General features: G+C 45.5%; 1 protein-coding gene across 1 annotated transcript; it reads right to left on the bottom strand.

The window, feature by feature from the left end:
- Positions 1-635: 635 nt before the first annotated feature.
- On the bottom strand, positions 636-15,339 carry LOC118382085 (gastrula zinc finger protein xLCGF3.1-like). Its single transcript, XM_052503667.1, has 7 exons — positions 15,230-15,339; positions 7,974-8,177; positions 3,485-3,543; positions 2,026-2,162; positions 1,816-1,867; positions 1,640-1,707; positions 636-1,440 (listed from the first exon to the last, which is right to left on the bottom strand). Exons 1-7 carry the CDS (start codon positions 15,337-15,339, stop codon positions 985-987), a joined length of 1,086 nt encoding a protein of 361 aa, XP_052359627.1. The 3' UTR covers positions 636-984.
- Between the last annotated feature and the right edge of the window lie 375 nt (positions 15,340-15,714).

Below are 15,714 nucleotides of genomic sequence, written 5' to 3'. Positions count from 1 at the left end.
TTTACCATTAAGACCAGGGTCCCAAATGGCACCCTATTCCCTATTATATAGTGCACTACTTTTAGCCAGAACCCTATGGGCCCTGGTCAAACGTAGTGCACTAAACTGGGTGTCATTCAGGACTCCGATAACAATTTCTTGTCAAACATCACATTCTCTGACACTTTAAAAAGCTCATATTTGAGCTCACAGAGTAAAACCACTGATGTTCTGCAAAGGGAGGAATAGTGTGGGTTCTGAATGGTGTCCCAACTCCCTTTTATAGTGCAGTCCTTTTTGACCAGAGTGAATAGTGTCCCAACTCCCTTTATAGTGCAGTCCTTTTGACCAGTGAATAGTGTCCCTACTCCCTTTATAGTGCAGTCCTTTTGACCAGAGTGAATAGTGTCCCTACTCCCTTTATAGTGCAGTCCTTTTGACCAGAGTGAATAGTGTCCCTACTCCCTTTTATAGTGCAGTCCTTTGACCAGAGTGAATGGTGTACCATTTGAGTCCAGACCAGAGTGAATGGTGTCCCATTTGACCAGAGCCTTTATAGTGAAGTCCTTTTGACCAGAGCCCAGGTGAATGGTGTCCTTTTGACCAGAGCCTTTAGTGCATGTCCTTTTTGACCAGAGCCCACAGAATGGTGTCTCATTTGACCAGAGCCACAGGTGAATGGTGTCCCATTTGACCAGAGCCCAGAGTGAATGGTGTCCCATTTGACCAGAGCCCACAGTGAATGGTGTCCCATTTGACCAGAGCCCACAGTGAATGGTGTCCCATTTGACCAGAGCCCACAGTGAATGGTGTCTCATTTGACCAGAGCCCACAGTGAATGGTGTCTCGTTTTGACCAGAGCCCAGAGTGAATGGTGTCTTGTTTGCCCAGAGCCCACAGGGAATGGTGTCCCATTAGATTACTATGAAGCAGTAAAACCTCCCATCATGATCACAGTTCAGACACACAATGGCACGTTTCCAGTACTCTTATTTCGTAGTCCGCTTAGAGAGGACTTTTATTTTGAAGCCACCGCCACCCCGTGTCTTCACTAGGAGATGATTGGACAGTGTCTCTCATGTGACACTCTTGGTGCCTCTTCAGCTGCCCTGACGCCGTGAACCCTTTCCCACATGCGCTACACAGGAAAGGCCGCTCCCCTGTGTGTGTCCTCATGTGTAGCTTCAGACTCCCCGGTGTGGTGAACCCCTTATCACAGACAGCACAAGGGTACGGCCTCTCCTTAGTGTGTGTGATCTGATGCACTTTTAGGTTGCCAGATTGGGCGAAACTGGTCCCGCATATGGCGCAGATGAATGGTTTCTCTCCGGTGTGTGTCCGCTGGTGGCTCTTCAGGTCTCCAGCACGCAAGAAGGTTCGGCCGCAGAAGGAACAGCAGAATGGTTTCTCTCCGGTGTGGGTTCTCTGGTGGGTCCGCAGGTTCCCCAGCTCCGTGAAGCTCTTCGATGGAGACAGATAAACAAAAGACACAAAAACAAAATGAAAAGGAGGGGAAGCAGAGAAATATCGCACATATAAACAGATCTACAGTTTATAAGACTTGCTTTCAAAGAATGGCAAATCTATAACTCGCATTTCTATCTGAAAACTGTTGGTTCGTACAATGTGCCACATAAGGTAACTTTAAATTGACACGCACCTTGCCACACTGGCAAATGTGGTAGGTCTTCTGCCCTGTGAGCAGCTTGTGTTTCTTCAGGTCGTGGGCTCGGGAGAACCGTTTCCCGCACTCTGAGCATTGGTGTGGTTTCCTGGTGTGTGTCTGCAGATGGGTCTTCAGGTTGCCGCGGATGGCGAACCCTTTTTACCGCATACGGAGCAGTGGTGGAGGTTCTCCTTTGTGGATCATCTGGTGGCACTTGAGCGACTTGAATCAAAACAAACTTTATTTAGATCATTACTTACAACAAAATACAGTGCAAAGTGCTTCCTATACATAAAATCAATAAACCGGGTAGAAAGATAAAAACAAAACAGCAGACGAGGAGTAAATAGATAAATTAAGACAGCAAAACAACAACGAACCTTGAAGTAGGAGAAGCTTTTCCCACAGTCATTGCAGTGGTACGGTTTCTCCTCCCGGTGAGTCTGCTGGTGGTCTTTATAGTGGGCCAGCCGGGAGAAGCTTTTCTGACACTGGGAGCACTGGTACGGTTTCTCCCCTGTGAATAGAATAACTTCATTTTTTTAAATAAAGTTTATATTGATTTAAACTGGTGTTGAGAATTTGCGTTGCAGAAGCCCAGCGGCAGCGGAGCGAGGACGAAGAAACAGATCGGGAGTTTCTCTTAGTTATAATCAACTTCATGTTAAAAAAAAAATGCAATAAAATAAGCTAATGCAATTGAAGGCATGTATCAAATACTTGCCCATATACTGAAACTCCCAATGTCATATCCAACAGTTATACTAATTTAAAGCAATGATACTAGGTATTGTGTGTGTGGTCACCAAAATGATCATTTCAGCACTGACTTGATTGGGACAGCGCCACCACATTGCTTTAAGAAGAGTGTGGGTGACTCGTCTTGATAAATCAATTAACTAAAATGGCAGATTTTTTTTTAATTCGCTGAATGTTCGTTTGGATATTGGACAACAATTAGGCCGGGAAATGTTAGCTAAGTGAGTAACTTGATTCCAGTTTGCTCATATATTAAGTGATCAGAGCATTTTGCCAGCGTGTTATGTAGCTTAACAAGTGGATTCTGCTCTTCTCTGGCAGCCTGTCCTCCTCCCAACCAAAAGCCTGTGTCTTGTCTGATAATCAGTCAATGAGATTTTATTCAACTTAAAATCGCTGTCTGTACATCAGAAAGAATTCACAACCCCTTGAACCAGCCACTACTGGAATCCTGGCTGCTGCTGCGGCTGAGAGAGAAACGTTTTTACCCCCTTAACACAGCATGGCAAGCCTGGAAACCGTTGGGCTGAGAATGAGAACTCTACACAGAACACATACCAATGACATGGAAGACAGAAACAAGATGAGCATAAATACCAATGACATGGAAGACAGAAACAAGATGAGCATAAATACCAATGACATGGAAGACAGAAACAAGATGAGCATAAATACCAATGACATGGGAGACAGAAACAAGATGAGCATAAATACCAATGACATGGGAGACAGAAACAAGATGAGCATAAATACCAATGACATGGGAGACAGAAACAAGATGAGCATAAATACCAATGACATGGAAGACAGAAACAAGATGAGCATAAATACCAATGACATGGGAGACAGAAACAAGATGAGCATAAATACCAATGACATGGGAGACAGAAACAAGATGAGCATAAATACCAATGACATGGAAGACAGAAACAAGATGAGCATAAATACCAATGACATGGAAGACAGAAACAAGATGAGCATAAATACATTTTCATTTAAAAGCCGGTACAAAACGTTGAGTGTCTTTCTGAGAGATATAAACCTGAGGAGGTAAAACAACACATGTATTATATAACAGACCTGTGTGGATGCGCTGGTGGATCTTAAGGTTACCCTGCGCAGTGAAACCTTTCCCACCTCAGAACACTGGAAACAAGCTTCTCTCTGATACACAGACAGACAGAGCGTTTCAATGTCACAAATAACAGACTTTAAAAACACATTGAGGCCCAATCAAAGAGTTTTGAGACACTGATAACATTTGAAGCAATTATAATATCAATATCTGTTATAATACATTTTACATCATATCATTAACATGTATTTTTATTTAATTTAATTAGGCCAGTCAGGAACAAATGGGTTAACTGCCTGTTACAGGGGCAGAGGGTTAAACTACCTTGTCAGCTCGGGAGCACACCATTTCGGTTACTGGCCAATGCCTAACCACTAGGCTACGCTGCCGCGCCTCATCATCAACAAACATCCCATGACATCATCCTCTATACACCTGGAAGAAGGAGCCACTACACCTGTGTGGGTCGTCATCAGTATTTCTTCAGCCCTCCCCGACTGTGAAAGTCTTCCCACTGATGACAGGCGTGGCTCACCCTCTCTCTAGGGATGAGTTAGAGGTACTGATAAAATCGATCAAGAGCATCCATATATATCGATTCCAACATTTTGTCATCTAAGCCATAAATCTTGCTTGTTTATAGGTGACAAATACTTATTTTCCACCATAATTTGCAAATAAATTCATTTTAAAAAAATCCTACAATTTGATTTTCTGGATTTGTTTTCTTCTTCTCATTTTATCTGTCATAGTTGAAGTGTACCTATGATGAAAATTACAGCCTCTCATCTTTTTAAAGTGGGAGAACTTGCACAATTGGTGGCTGACTAAATACTTTTTGCCCACTGTATATCGATTCCAACATTTGTCATCTAAAAATAAACACAGTTAAGTGATATTTCCCGTTTTTCTGATTGGCCCCTCAATAGAGACATGGTGTCTGGGAAACTGCCGCTTCTGATTCAGCCTCCTCAATAGATGTCATAAAACTATCCGTTGCGAGACACTGATGGTGTCAATAGATGCACATGCTTTACCTGCTTCTCTGAATGTCCAGTAATGGAACATGAATCTGCTTCCTGTTTCGCAACAAAGCCTCCTTCACTCATACTGCCAAAAATACCCTCATAAAACTATCCGTTGCTAGACATATTTCTGATTCAGCCCCTCAATAGATGCACATGCTTTACCTCTCTCTTACTATGATAATACATGAAACTTTTAAAATGTGTCTGACCTCCTGACCTCTGACCTCCTGACCCCGCTCTCCTGCTCTCCTGTGTGGATACGCATTTATTTAGCATTTACATGAGAAGACCTCTACACTTCACAGCACTTCTATATAGAGGAGTAGTCGACGTCACTAAGAATGGTCCCAAATCCATCAGAAACAGACTGCATGGTCTGGTGGATGTTGAGTTGTAATGTTATAGCAGGCATGATCTGGTGGATGTTGAGTTGTGATGTTATGGCAGGCATGGTCTGGTCTGGTGGATGTTGAGTTGTGATGTTATGACAGGCATGGTCTGGTCTGGTGGATGTTGAGTTGTGATGTTATAGCAGGCATGGTCAGGTGGATGTTGAGTTGTGATGTTATAGCAGGCATGGTCTGGTCTGGTGGATGTTGAGTTGTGATGTTATAGCAGGCATGGTCTGGTCTGGTGGATGTTGAGTTGTTATAGCAGGCATGGTCTAGTGGATGTTGAGTTGTGATGTTATAGCAGGCATGGTCTGGTCTGGTGGATGTTGAGTTGTGATGTTATGGCAGGCATGGTCTAGTGGATGTTGAGTTGTGATGTTATGGCAGGCATGGTCTGGTGGATGTTGAGTTGTGATGTTATAGCAGGCATGGTCAGGTGGATGTTGAGTTGTGATGTTATAGCAGGCATGGTCTGGTCTGGTGGATGTTGAGTTGTTATAGCAGGCATGGTCTAGTGGATGTTGAGTTGTGATGTTATAGCAGGCATGGTCTGGTCTGGTGAATGTTGAGTTGTGATGTTATGGCAGGCATGGTCTAGTGGATGTTGAGTTGTGATGTTATGGCAGGCATGGTCTGGTGGATGTTGAGTTGTGATGTTATGGCAGGCATGGTCTGGTGGATGTTGAGTTGTGATGTTATAGCAGGCATGGTCAGGTGGATGTTGAGTTGTGATGTTATAGCAGGCATGGTCAGGTGGATGTTGAGTTGTGATGTTATAGCAGGCATGGTCTGGTGGATGTTGAGTTGTGATGTTATGACAGGCATGGTCTGGTGGATGTTGAGTTGTGATGTTATGGCAGGCATGGTCTAGTGGATGTTGAGTTGTGATGTTATGGCAGGCATGGTCTAGTGGATGTTGAGTTGTGATGTTATGGCAGGCATGGTCTAGTGGATGTTGAGTTGTGATGTTATAGCAGGCATGGTCTGGTGGATGTTGAGTTGTGATGTTATAGCAGGCATGGTCTGGTGGATGTTGAGTTGTGATGTTATGGCAGGCATGGTCTGGTGGATGTTGAGTTGTGATGTTATGGCAGGCATGGTCTGGTGGATGTTGAGTTGTGATGTTATAGCAGGCATGGTCTGGTGGATGTTGAGTTGTGATGTTATAGCAGGCATGGTCTGGTGGATGTTGAGTTGTGATGTTATAGCAGGCATGGTCTGGTGGATGTGGAGTTGTGATGTTATGGCAGGCATGGTCTGGTCTGGTGGATGTTGAGTTGTGATGTTATGGCAGGCATGGTCTGGTCTGGTGGATGTTGAGTTGTGATGTTATAGCAGGCATGGTCTGGTGGATGTTGAGTTGTGATGTTATAGCAGGCATGGTCTGGTCTGGTGGATGTTGAGTTGTGATGTTATAGCAGGCATGGTCTGGTGGATGTTGAGTTGTGATGTTATAGCAGGCATGGTCTGGTGGATGTGGAGTTGTGATGTTATAGCAGGCATGATCTGGTGGATGTTGAGTTGTGATGTTATGACAGGCATGGTCTGGTGGATGTGGAGTTGTGATGTTATGGCAGGCATGGTCTGGTCTGGTGGATGTTGAGTTGTGATGTTATGGCAGGCATGGTCTGGTCTGGTGGATGTTGAGTTGTGATGTTATGGCAGGCATGGTCTGGTGGATGTTGAGTTGTGATGTTATGGCAGGCATGGTCAGGTGGATGTTGAGTTGTGATGTTATGACAGGCATGGTCTGGTGGATGTTGAGTTGTGATGTTATGACAGGCATGGTCTGGTGGATGTGGAGTTGTGATGTTATGGCAGGCATGGTCTGGTCTGGTGGATGTTGAGTTGTGATGTTATGGCAGGCATGGTCTGGTGGATGTTGAGTTGTGATGTTATAGCAGGCATGGTCTGGTGGATGTGGAGTTGTGATGTTATAGCAGGCATGGTCTGGTGGATGTGGAGTTGTGATGTTATAGCAGGCATGGTCTGGTCTGGTGGATGTTGAGTTGTGATGTTATAGCAGGCATGGTCTGGTGGATGTTGAGTTGTGATGTTATAGCAGGCATGATCTGGTGGATGTTGAGTTGTGATGTTATAGCAGGCATGATCTGGTGGATGTTGGTGTGATGTTATAGCAGGCATGGTCTAGTGGATGTTGAGTTGTGATGTTATAGCAGGCATGGTCTGGTGGATGTTGAGTTGTGATGTTATAGCAGGCTGGTCTGGTCTGGTGGATGTTGAGTTGTTGCCGATGGTCTGGTCTGGTGGATGTTGAGTTGTGATGTTATGACAGGCATGGTCTGGTCTGGTGGATGTTGTGATGTTATGGCAGGCATGGTCTGAGTGGATGTTGAGTTGTGGTATTGCCAGCAGGCATGGTCAGGTGGATGTGATTTATTGATGTTATGGCAGGCATGGTCTGGTCTGGTGGATGTTGAGTTGTGATGTTATGACAGGCATGGTCTGGATGTTATAGCAGGCATGATCTGGTGGATGTTGAGTTGTGATGTTATAGAGGCATGATCTGGTGGATGGTCAGGCATGGTCTGGTGGATGTTGAGTTGTGATGTTATAGCAGGTATGATCTGGTGGATGTGATGTCGCAGGCATGGTCTGGTCTGGTGATGCTGAGTTGTGATGTTATGACAGGCATGGTCTGGTCTGGTGGATGTTGAGTTGCATGTTATGACAGGCATGGTCTGGTCTGGTGGATGTCATGACAGGCATGGTCTGGTCTGGTGGATGTTGAGTTGTGATGTCATGACAGGCATGGTCTGGTCTGGTGGATGCTGAGTTGTGATGTTATGACAGGCATGGTCTGGTCTGGTGGATGTTGAGTTGTGATGTTATGACAGGCATGGTCTGGTCTGGTGGATGTTGAGTTGTGATGTTATGACAGGGGCATGGTCTGGTTTGCTGGATGTTGAGTTGTGATAATTGGCAGGCATGGTCTGGTACTGAAGTTGGAGCTGTGGTGCAATGAGCAGAGCACCACCATGGCTGCTTACAGCTACATTCTATCTTGTAATAGTCTATGCCAAATACTGAAAATAATACTTGTTCACAATAACCTGTGGATGGTGAGGTGTCTCTTCATGTCGTCTGAGCGTGAGAAACATTTCCCGCAGACGGAGCACCGGTGGGGTTTCTCTCCGCTGTGAGTCTGTGTGTGCCTCTTCAGGCTCCCCACGGTGATGAAGGTCTTGCCACACTGGGGGCAAGGGTGTGGCTTCTCCACTGCACTCTGAGCGTTCGAACTCTGTTCATTCTCCCGTCTGAACAGTCTGTGTCCGAGTTAGCGCCCCCTCCTGTTTCCCGTGACAACACTACAGGTTAAATACGGTCGGGGAACCGTGTGTATCTCTTTCAGATCAATGTTCTCTTACGTAAACACTATAAACTATCAAAGTGGATACAACCAAAGCTTTTTATCATCCCCATAAATGTTTATTTTGGTCTGTGATTGCAGGTTGGTCTCATCCCCCGCCACCTCCCTCCTCCTCTGCATCTCTTCTAACAATAGAAAGCCCTGTTAAAATACAGATTCACATGAATAGAACCGATAATATCCATCAGAACTTCTATAACAGGTAACCAGGCAAATCAGGTAACCAGGCAACGGGGGCCTGAGTGTCTGCTGATGTTTATTATTTCTGTCAATCAGTGTTTGATATAGACATGGGTAACCAGGGAGTGTACAATAATGAGTGCAGAAGGATAAGAGCCCGAGGACTCTACTGTACCACCACTACCCAGAGGACTCTACTGTACCACCACTAGCCAGAGGACTCTACTGTACCACCACTAGCCAGAGGGGCTCTACTGTACCACCACTGCCAGAGGACTCTACTGTACCACCACTAGCCAGAGGACTCTACTGTACCAACACCACTAGCCAGAGGACTCTACTGTACCACCACTAGCCAGAGGACTCTACTGTACCACTACCCAGAGGACTCTACTGTACCACTACTAGCCAGAGGACTCTACTGTACCACCACTACCCAGAGAGGACTCTACTGTACCACCACTATCCAGAGGACTCTCTCCCACCGCATTCTAGCTAGCTACTGTACCACCGCTACCCAGAGGACTCTCTGTACCACCGCTCTAGAGGACTAGCTACTGTCCTGCCACTACCCAGAGGACTCTACTGTACCACCGCATTCAGAGCTAGCTACTGTACCTCTTCTACCCAGAGGACTCTACTGTACCACTGCTACCCAGAGGACTCTACTGTACCACTGCTACCCAGAGGACTCTACTGTACCACTGCCCATCTCTACTGTACCACTGCTACCCAGTCTACTGCTACTACTATCCAGAGGGACTCTCTCCCACCCCCATTCTAGCTAAAGGCTACTGTCCTGCTACTACCCAGAAGGACTCTCCCACCCCTACTAGCTAAAGGACTACTGTCCTGCCACTACCCAGAGGACTCTCTCCCACCCCATTCTAGCTAGCTACTGTCCTGCTTCTACCCAGAGGACTCTCCACCCAGAGCTGGGGCTACTGTCCTGCTACTCCCACTCCCACCCCATTCTAGCTGGCTACTGTCCTGCACTACCCAGAGGACTCTCTCCCACCCCATTATAGCTAGCTACTGTCCTGCTACTACCCAGAGGACTCTCTCACCCCATTATAGCTAGCTACTGTCCTGCTACTACCCAGAGGACTATCCTCACCCCATTCTAGCTAGCTACTGTCCTGCTACTACCCAGAGGACTCTCTCCCACCCCATTCTAGCTAGCTACTGTCCTGCTACTACCCAGAGGACTCTCTCCCACCCCATTCTAGCTAGCTACTGTCCTGCTACTACCCAGAGGACTCTCTCCCACCCCATTCTAGCTCGCTACCCCTTACTACCCAGAGGACTCTCCCCCACCCCATTCTAGCTCGCTACTGTCCTGCTACTACCCAGGGGGACTCTCTCCCACCCCATTCTAGCTAGCTGCTGTCCTGCTACTACCCAGAGGACTCTCTCCCACCCCATTCTAGCTAGCTACTGTCCTGCTACTACCCAGAGGACTCTCCCACCCCATTCTAGCTAGCTACTGTCCTGCACACCCAGAGGACTCTCCCCACCCCCCATTCTAGCTAGCTACTGTCCTGCTACTACCTAGAGGACTCTCTCCCACCCCATTTCTAGCTCGCTACTGTCCTGCTACACCCAGAGGACTCTCTCCCACCCCATTCTAGCTAGCTACTGTCCTGCTACTACCTAGAGGACTCTCTCCACCCCATTCTAGCTAGCTACTGTCCTGCTACTACCCAGAGGACTCTCTCCCACCCCATTCTAGCTAGCTACTGTCCTGCTACTACCCAGAGGACTCTCTCTCCACCCCATTCCTAGCTAGCTACTGTCCTGCTACTACCCAGAGGACTCTCTCCCACCCCATTATAGCTAGCTACTGTCCTGCTACTACCCAGAGGACTATCCTCACCCCATTCTAGCTTGCTACTGTCCTGCTACTACCCAGAGGACTCTACTGTACCACTACCCCAGAGCTCTCTACTGTCCTGCTACTGCTTCGCCTCCTCTCATCCATGTCCACTTTCACAACGCTACTGTCCTGGTGGAGAACACAAGATGACTCTACTGAAAAAAAACAGACAGTCTGATGAACAGCTACTGACTGAAAACAGACTACCCATGAATAGACTCCTGACTGAAAACAGACAGTAGCTGAACAGACTAGCCTGACTGACAACAGACAGTAGTGATGAACAGACTAGCCTGACTGAAAACATTCAGTAGTGAGCTACTGTCCTGCTAAAACAGACAGTAGTGATGAAGACTAGCCTGAAAAACCAGTAGTGATGAATAGACTACTGTCCTGCTACTACCCAGTAGGATGAATCTAGCCACCCCATTCTAGCTAGCTACTGTCCTGCTAGCCTGAAAACAGACAGTAATGATGACTCTCTAGCCACCCCAGTAATGATGAATAGCTAGCCTGAAAAACAGACCCAGAGGACTAGCCTGAAAACAGACAGTAGTGATGAATAGACTAGCCTGACTGAAAACAGACAATAATGATGAGGACTCTCTCCCACCCCAGACAGTAGTGAGCTACTGCCTGAAAACAGACAGTAAGATGAATAGACTAGCCTGAAAACAGACATTAGTGATGAATAGACTAGCCTGAAAACAGACAGTAGAATAGACTCTGACTGAAAACAGACAGTAGTGATGAATAGACTAGCCTGACTGAAAACAGACAGAGGGACAGACTACTCCCAACAGACAGTAATGATGAATAGACTAGCCTGAAAACAGACAGTAATGTCCCAGACTTTCCTGAAAACAGACAGTAGTGATGCCCTGGCCTGGAAAAACAGACAAGATACAGTACTGAAAACAGACAGTAGTGATGAACAGACTAGCCTGAAAAACAGACAGTACGATGAACAGACTAGCCTGAAAAACAGACAGTACGATGAATAGACTAGCCTGACTGACAACAGACAGTAGTGATGAACAGACTAGCCTGAAAACAGACAGTAATGATGAATAGACTAGCCTGACTGAACAGACAGTAGTGATGAATAGACTAGCCTGAAAACAGACAGTAGTGATGAATAGACTAGCCTGAAAACAGACAGTAGTGATGAATAGGCTAGCCTGAACAACAGACAGTAGTGTGATGAACAGATTAGCCTGAAAAAAGACAGTAGTGATGAAGACTAGCCTGGAAACAGACAGTAGTGATGAATAGACTAGCCTGAAAACAGACAGTAGTGATGAATAGACTAGCCTGAAAACAGACAGGAATGATGAATAGACTAGCCTGAAAACAGACAGTAGTGATGAATAGACTAGCCTGACTGAAAACAAGACAATAATGATGAATAGACCAGCCTGACTGAAAACAGACGGATAGTGATGAACAGACTAGCCTGACTGGAAAACAGACAGTAATGATGAAGACTAGCCTGAAAACAGACAGTAGTGATGAACAGACTAGCCTGAAAAAGACAGTAGTGATGAAGACTAGCCTGAAAAAACAGACAGTAATGATGAATAGACCTGACTGAAAACAGACAGTAGTGATGAACAGACTAGCCTGAAAACAGACAGTAATGATGAACAGACTAGCCTGACTGAAAACAGACAGTAGTGATGAAGACAGCCTGAAAACAGACAGTAGTGATGAAACAGACTAGCCTGAAAACAGACAGTAGTGATGAACAGACTAGCCTGAAAAACAGACAGTAATGATGAACAGACTAGCCTGAAAACAGACAGTAGTGATGAAGACTAGACAGACAGTAGCCTGCCTGACTGAAAACAGACAGTAGTGATGAATAGACTAGCCTGAAAACAGACAGTAGTGATGAAGACTAGCCTGAAAACAGACAGTAGTGATGAAGACTAGCCTGAAAACAGACAGTAGTGATGAACAGACTAGCCTGACTGAAAACAGACAGTAATGATGAACAGACTAGCCTGACTGAAAACAGACAGTAGTGATGAAGACTAGCCTGAAAACAGACAGTAGTGATGAAGACTAGCCTGAAAACAGACAGTAGTGATGAAGACTAGCCTGAAAACAGACAGTAGTGATGAAGACTAGCCTGAAAACAGACAGTAGTGATGAATAGACTAGCCTGACTGAAAACAGACAGTAGTGATGAATAGACTAGCCTGACTGAAAACAGACAGTAGTGATGAAGACTAGCCTGAAAACAGACAGTAGTGATGAACAGACTAGCCTGAAAACAGACAGTAGTGATGAATAGACTAGCCTGAAAACAGACAGTAGAAACCAGCAAACAGACAGTAGTGATGAAGACTAGCCTGAAAACAGACTGACTGAAAACAGACAGTAGTGATGAATAGACTAGCCTGACTGAAACATGACGGTAGTGATGAAGACTAGCCTGAAAACAGACAGTAGTGATGAACAGACTAGCTGAAAACAGACAGTAGTGATGAAGACTAGCCTGAAAACAGACAGTAGTGATGAAGACTAGCCTGAAAACAGACAGTAGTGATGAAGACTAGCCTGAAAACAGACAGTAGTGATGAAGACTAGCCTGACTGAAAACAGACAGTAGTTGATGTACAGACTAGCCTGACTGAAAACAGACAGTAGTGATGAACAGACTAGCCTGAAAACAGACAGTAGTGATGAACAGACTAGCCTGAAAACAGACAGTAGGATAACAGACTAGCCTGAAAACAGACAGTAGTGATAACAGACTAGCCTGACAACAGACAGTAGTGATGAAGACTAGCCTGAAAACAGACAGTAGTGATAGACAGACTAGCCTGACTGAAACAGACAGTAATGATGAACAGACTAGCTGACTGAAAACAGACAGTAGTGATGAACAGACTAGCCTGAAAACAGACAGTAGTGATGAACAGACTAGCCTGAAAACAGACGATAGTGATGAAGACTAGCCTGGCAGACAGTAAGTGATGAAGACTAGCCTGAGCAGACAGTAGTGATGTACAGACTAGCCTGAAAACAGACAGTAGTGATGTACAGACTAGCCTGAAAACAGACAGTAGTGATGAACAGACTAGCCTAGAAAACAGACAGTAGTGATGTACAGACTAGCCTGAAAACAGACAGTAGTGATGAACAGACTAGCCTGAAAACAGACAGTAGTGATTAACAGACTAGCCTGACAACAGACAGTAGTGATTAACAGACTAGCCTGACAACAGACAGTAGTGATTAACAGACTAGCCTGACAACAGACAGTAGTGATTAACAGACTAGCCTGACAACAGACAGTAGTGATTAACAGACTAGCCTGACAACAGACAGTAGTGATTAACAGACTAGCCTGACTGACAACAGACAGTAGTGATGAACAGACTAGCCTGACTGAAAACAGACAGTAGTGATTAACAGACTAGCCTGACTGACAACAGACAGTAGTGATTAACAGACTAGCCTGACTGACAACAGACAGTAGTGATGAACAGACTAGCCTGAAAACAGACAGTAGTGATGAATAGACTAGCCTGACTGACAACAGACAGTAGTGATGAATAGACTAGCCTGACTGACAACAGACAGTAGTGATGAATAGACTAGCCTGACTGAAAACAGACAGTAGTGATGAACAGACTAGCCTGAAAACAGACAGTAGTGATGAACAGACTAGCCTGACTGAAAACAGACAGTAGTGATTAACAGACTAGCCTGAAAACAGACAGTAGTGATGAACAGACTAGCCTGACTGAAAACAGACAGTAGTGATTAACAGACTAGCCTGACTGAAAACAGACAGTAGTGATGAACAGACTAGCCTGACTGAAAACAGACAGTAGTGATGAACAGACTAGCCTGACTGAAAACAGACAGTAGTGATGAACAGACTAGCCTGAAAACAGACAGTAGTGATGAACAGACTAGCCTGAAAACAGACAGTAGTGATTAACAGACTAGCCTGAAAACAGACAGTAGTGATGAACAGACTAGCCTGAAAACAGACAGTAGTGATGAACAGACTAGCCTGACTGAAAACAGACAGTAGTGATGAACAGACTAGCCTGACTGAAAACAGACAGTAGTGATGAACAGACTAGCCTGACTGAAAACAGACAGTAGTGATGAACAGACTAGCCTGAAAACAGACAGTAGTGATGAACAGACTAGCCTGAAGCAGACGGCAGTAGTGATGAATGAGCAACAGACAGACAGTAGTGATGAACAGACTAGCCTGACTAGTGATGAACAGACAGACTGAGTAGTGATGAACAGACTAGCCTGACGGACAACAGACAGTAGTGATGAACAGACTAGCCCAGCCTGGAGAAATTCCAGTCCTCTGGGGCCTGGATTGGTGTCCCACTGTTCCCCATCCCTACCTAGCAAACACACCTGATTTAAACTAATTGCATTTTTAACTGAAGATCGTGATTAGATGATTATTGGAGTCAGGTGTGTTAGCTGGGGCTGGGACAACACTGTGACACCAATCAGGCCTTGGAGGGACTGGGTTGCCCAGGCTAGCCTGACTGAAAACAGACAGTAGTGTTGATGAAAGACCATCAGCACTATGAATAAACTAGCCTGACTGAAAACAGACAGTGATGATGATGAAAGACCATCAGCTCTATGACTAAACTAGCCTGACTGACAGTCTGTTTCTGCATCTTGTCAAATCACACTCCATACCAGAGTTGGCAATATAGAAACAGGCTGGCAGTCAGGCTATGAAAAAGGCTACACAGCACAGTAGAGTTTATTGCTGGCCCAATGACCGACGACTCAACACCTAGACACAGAGTCTACATCATCGCTATCCTCTTCCTCTTCATCAGCCTCCTCCTCGTCATTACCATCATCATCTTTGACAATACTTTGGGTTCCAGTGTTTGACTGCGATCTCAGCTTCCCTGACGTCATCTCTGGACCTCGCAGAGACTTCTCTGGGCGGATCACTAGCATCCGAGGGATTCCGGACAGACATGGTGCCACAGTCTTAAATATGAAGAGGAGATATGTGATCGATCGATCGATCTATTCAGAAAACACACTGACGTCTAGCTGTCTAACGTCGTTATTGTATCAGATATGAGTCTAAGCTTGCTAGTTCGCTGCTTGCAGAACATTGGAGGAAAAACAACGACGGTCACTGATCTAGTTCAGGTTAGCTAGTTACTGAGACGGGAATAGCCTTCACATGTTGTAGATTATACATCCTCCCTCTGTGGCTACTGACTAGGTGGAGGACGTGGGGAAAAAAAGCCATCCTCCTCGTTAGCTCGACCTGACGCTTCCCTGGCTGGTAGTCGTTCTAGTAGCTTAAACACTGATATAGCATGTTGGGTTCAACATTTCAACG

The sequence above is a fragment of the Oncorhynchus keta genome, unplaced genomic scaffold (assembly GCF_023373465.1).
Source record: "Oncorhynchus keta strain PuntledgeMale-10-30-2019 unplaced genomic scaffold, Oket_V2 Un_contig_17556_pilon_pilon, whole genome shotgun sequence".
Classification (NCBI taxonomy): domain Eukaryota; kingdom Metazoa; phylum Chordata; class Actinopteri; order Salmoniformes; family Salmonidae; genus Oncorhynchus; species Oncorhynchus keta.
This window is presented reverse-complemented; position numbering and strand designations above follow the sequence as displayed.